Source organism: Carassius carassius, chromosome 11, assembly GCF_963082965.1.
Source record: "Carassius carassius chromosome 11, fCarCar2.1, whole genome shotgun sequence".
In the NCBI taxonomy this organism is placed as follows: Eukaryota; Metazoa; Chordata; class Actinopteri; order Cypriniformes; family Cyprinidae; genus Carassius; species Carassius carassius.
In genome coordinates this window covers 21,142,624-21,147,231 of record NC_081765.1, presented here as the reverse complement: position 1 = coordinate 21,147,231, position 4,608 = coordinate 21,142,624, and the positions used below count along the sequence as shown (strand labels likewise).

Genomic DNA, 4,608 nt, shown 5'->3' with positions numbered 1-4,608 from the left:
TTATTGTGTTTTGTATTTGTATGTGGGAACAATACAGTTGTACTTTTCACATTTGCTGGACAGGCCAATTTTGATGAACTTTGGGTTCCATCTGTTTTTATAAGTACATTTCACAGTAACAAACATTTTTACTAGTTAAAATAGGTTGGTAAGTAAAAATTATATGATTTAATGACAAATACGCCAATAAAAATATACAATACCTAAATATCTGTATCTGTATGATAAAGTTCTGGCAATTACAGCGGCCAGTTTTATTAATACATAATAATACATACATACAAACTCATTTGTTTTTATTTTCTTCACAAGACTATTACAGATTCTAAAAACTTGTTTGGGTCAATTATTAAATGTATGAAGAGAGAGCCCCGCCCCGTTTTGAGGCATTGAAACGAGGTAGTTGCGTAATTTGTCTTGTCAAACGCGTTAAGCGCATGTCATCTCTGGCTGGCTGTCCTGTCGTTCTCATTCGCGGTGTATTAAATGACGTGATCTCCAGCTTATTTCAGCAGAGGACACGCGGTTATGGGAAACGCTTTGTTGAGCAGGATCCACGGCTAGAATAAAACACCTCTAAGAACTGAGCGAGGCATTGAGAGAAGACGATTACAGTGGATTTAATGACACTCCATCAAAGCATCACATTCTGGTAGAGTGAATCTGTAATTGCATGTTACATTGGTAAACAGTGCTGGGTGGCAAGCTTTCCGAAATGCCTGTGTTATTTATGATTTTGATCTGAAACATAACATAATCGCTGCACATTTTACAGTAATGTTTTCTAATGGTGTTTCTCCAGTACGATATATATGAAGCATGCTAGATGAATTGTGCTGAACTCTGCAATGACCTTAATCTGAAAACTCCATAACAGCAGAGCAGCTGTAGGCTCTAAATTCAGATGGAGTATTTCCTAGTTTATGGATGGCAGAGAGAGAGAGAGAGCGCGCTTGTATGGTGGTTCCTTCTTTGGTGTAAGGTAGCAACAAGCCTTTTTATATAGAGATGCACACACGTTGACTTGAAAATGGCTGAAATTTTTATTTTATTTTTGAGTTTAAGTGTGGATCTACAAAAAAGTCAGTCAGTTTGAAGATGCATTGCTTTGAACTTGCATTGCTTACTATCAAGCTCAGAGCATTAATGCCAAAGGGGTATGTAATTGGTGAAGAAAGCTATCCAGTAGCGTTTCCATGTCAATGGCAGTTGCTCGGCAGGAAAAATGCAATGTTTTGAGCCAATCAGCTGAGTGGTAAATAACATGTGACTATTGACTGTAGTGTCATGCTGATGGGACCATAAAAACTCACACAGTCCCAAAACCATCACTGAGCAAACATTCTGAACTGTGACGTGAACACAATTTGTGCTTTTAAAAGCCGAAAAAAGAATCAGACACTGGTAAAACTGTAACATAATGAAATATTTAAGATTTTGTTCGAATACAGCGAGATCTCAGTTAAAGCATCTGGCTAACAGGGACATGCTAACCAGCTTAACATAGACTTTTGCTACATTTTCATGGATAAATTTTTGGGTATAGTTGAACAAACTTGTTTCTGTTCATGTATTGTATATTTTTGTGGTGAATAAAAACTCTTTTTTTTTTTTTTGTTCCTTAGATCAGAAGAGACATGGATGGATACCTGCCACCTCAGTTTAACATGTTGTCAGACCATAAGAAGTTTAGTCAAGAAAATTCCATGACGATGGACCAAGGCACACCTTACAGCATAAACATGAATGTTTTTTTACCGGACGTCACCTACCTAAGGACCGGCATGTGTAGACCTGTGAGGTCTGCGGCACCACAGATAAAGACGGAACCTCTGCACTCATCTTTTAACTACTCCAGTTGCCACGGCTCGGTTGCGCGCACCACAACGCACCCGGAGTACACAAACCTCTACAGCCCAGCTGTGGAAACGGGTAGCAATGTTTACATCAAGCAGGAGACGCCATCCCTCGAATTCCCAGACGTTCCACTTTTTCAACTGTTGAATTCGGAGCTCGAGGCCAGTGTGCCTGGTGTCCACACCGATTCCTACAATGCCACATACTCTCCAATGCCAGCGTATAACAGTATTCACCCACAACCCAGCCATATTTCAGAACGACCGCATTGTAATATGAGCAGTAATGGATATTTGCTACCTTCCCAGTTTGGTCAGCATCCTCAGAAGAGGGTGGCCTATCTACCACCCTCCCCTCCAAACTCAGAACCGGGCAGCCCTGACAGGAGGAAAGAACTCATACAGAACTTATCACCACCTCCGTCATATGCTGCCAGCATGGCATCTAAAATGGCAGGTCTTACCCCTGGACCAGCACTTTCTGTCCAAACACAAACAGTTCCTGCCCAATACAACCGCAGAAACAATCCCGATCTAGACAAAAGGAGAATACATCACTGTGATGTACCAGGTGAGATTGAATTTAGCATCTAGACACTTCAGTATATGATTATAGCATACACTTTATTTGACATAATATTCAAGGCCTTAAAAAGGAAGCTGCAGCTTTTTCCATGTAGACTATATGACGCAGCGCAGGCTTAAATTGCTATTAAGATAATTTAATTTTGTTGAGTAGATATTGTGGACTGACATGACTACACTTCGGCAATTACCGGTCTCTAGGTTTGACTAAGAGGCTTAAGACACAATGGTATAACCTTTTGACATTGTATACTGTATGAGGCTGCTGGACATGTCAGAGTGGGCCAGAATTAGTTCAAAGGGATAGTTCACCCCAAAAACGAAATTTTCCCACCCTTGCGTCATTCCTAACCTACATGACTTACTTTTTTTTCTGTGGAACACAAAGTAATATATTTTGAAGAACCTTTTTATGAACAAAAACACTTTTTTTTAAAAAAAATAACTGCGTTTGTGTTCCTCAGAAAACAGAAAGTTAAGGTTGAAGAAATTCATTCACAAAATATTCTTCTTTTTTGGCAAACTATCCCTTTAATGTTTATATAATGGATATAAGCTTTAATTTGAAAAGTTATGATATGTATTAACATTTATTGTATTCTTGTGCATCAGGATGTAAGAAGGTCTACACCAAGTCCTCACATTTGAAGGCTCATTTACGTACTCACACAGGTAAGACATTTAATAAGCAATATCACACAAACGACAGAGCTGTTCACGCAATCGTCTGTGTATATTTCAACAAAAATCAACTGCTATTTATTTAACAAATATACAACACAGTCAAAACTTATCTCTACCAACTGATGTGATCTGTGAAATGTATTTATTTGTAAAACATTCTAATATAAAATATTATACATTTTTATTTATTTATGTATTTTTTAATGTGACCAATTCCGTCAGTCACAGATATGCTATTCACTGTAGGATCCATAAGACTTATTCAAATGGTTACTTGACTGAGTCATTTTGAATTATTCATTAAAAGGGCTAGCTCATAAGGGTCATTTGGTCATAAAACGTACTACAGTTGTTGTTGTCAGTTTATTTGATTCACTAAAAAGTGCCAGATTAGTAATTTGTTTGTGAGCCAGACTGTATTGGTCAGACTGTATATTATTGTGTGCAGCCTATGAGTGTGACTCTATAGAAAGACTTTATCTTGCCATTATTACGCAGTACACAGTGCTTTATCTCATCAAATTGTGGTGGTGCTCACCCCTCAACCTGTATTGGCCTATGTTTTATTGCAGGCGAAAAGCCATACAAGTGCTCATGGGAGGGGTGCGACTGGCGTTTCGCCCGCTCTGACGAGCTAACGCGCCACTTCAGGAAGCACACAGGGGCCAAACCTTTCCAGTGCGCCGTATGTAACCGTTGCTTCTCCCGATCGGACCACCTGGCCCTCCACATGAAAAGACACCAGAACTAGAGCTGCCTGCTCTCGTTTTTCTGACGGTGCCGCAGGAGGGCTATCAGGACCTCTGTTGATGATACTAATTAGGATTTGGGTGTGTTGGTTAATCTTGGGTTTTGGCAGTTCATCAGGTACAACAGGACCAAACCCTGTCGTCGGTATGGCTCCTGTGGTCACAAAACCAGCTAATTGATGAGAACTCGGCTCATTTGCCAGATGGGACATTCTTTTGACTTGTTTGTTTGTTTCTTTGTTTGTCTACATATAGAGATCATCTTTTATGACTACTTTCAATGTGCCTTTTTTACCTTGTAGAATTGAGGTGCCACGTACAATGTTCAATGACTTCTGGGCAATTTTAATCTTCTTTAAAGCAATATTTCAGGTTTAATACAATTTATAATTAGTTGACATCATTTGTGGCATAATGTTGATCATGTTAAAAACTTATTGTTTACATTATGTGGCTATAGTATTGAAACATTGAAGATTTACAATATTGGCCCCGCTCACTTCTACTGTAAATGTTCATTGTAAACCAGATTTTGAAAGTTGAAATACATTTTTGTGGTAATCAGCATTGAGCCACAAGTTCTGTCAACTGAGTTGAACTTTTATTGAACCCAGAATATTCTCGTAAATGACTATTCGTACTTGTATCACAAGGTAAATCATGAAATGAGCTGTAGTCTTAGTTGTAGAACCAAACTGAAGAACAGTCATGAGAATGTGAGCCACAAACGTAGA

General features: G+C 38.8%; 1 protein-coding gene across 2 annotated transcripts; it reads left to right on the top strand.

Moving 5' to 3' along the window:
* The first annotated feature begins 405 nt into the window (after positions 1-405).
* LOC132152471 (Krueppel-like factor 5) lies at positions 406-4,357 on the top strand. Of its 2 annotated transcripts, none has more exons than XM_059561230.1 (4): positions 406-652; positions 1,631-2,427; positions 3,054-3,113; positions 3,698-4,357. In XM_059561230.1, the coding sequence occupies exons 2-4, from the start codon at positions 1,638-1,640 to the stop codon at positions 3,874-3,876; spliced, it is 1,029 nt and encodes a 342-aa protein (XP_059417213.1). In that variant the 5' UTR covers positions 406-652; positions 1,631-1,637; the 3' UTR covers positions 3,877-4,357. The 2 variants fall into 2 exon arrangements, with proteins under 2 accessions (XP_059417213.1, XP_059417212.1); XM_059561229.1 differs by having other exon boundaries at positions 1,626-2,427.
* The last annotated feature ends 251 nt before the right edge of the window (positions 4,358-4,608 follow it).

Coding starts and splice junctions, on each gene's coding strand:
- LOC132152471 (XM_059561230.1), top strand. CDS start 1,638: ATGGATGGATACCTGCCACCTCAGTTTAACATGTTGTCAGACCATAAG. Junction 2,428..3,053: donor ACATCACTGTGATGTACCAG/GTGAGATTGAAT, acceptor CTTGTGCATCAG/GATGTAAGAAGGTCTACACC. Junction 3,114..3,697: donor TCATTTACGTACTCACACAG/GTAAGACATTTA, acceptor GTTTTATTGCAG/GCGAAAAGCCATACAAGTGC.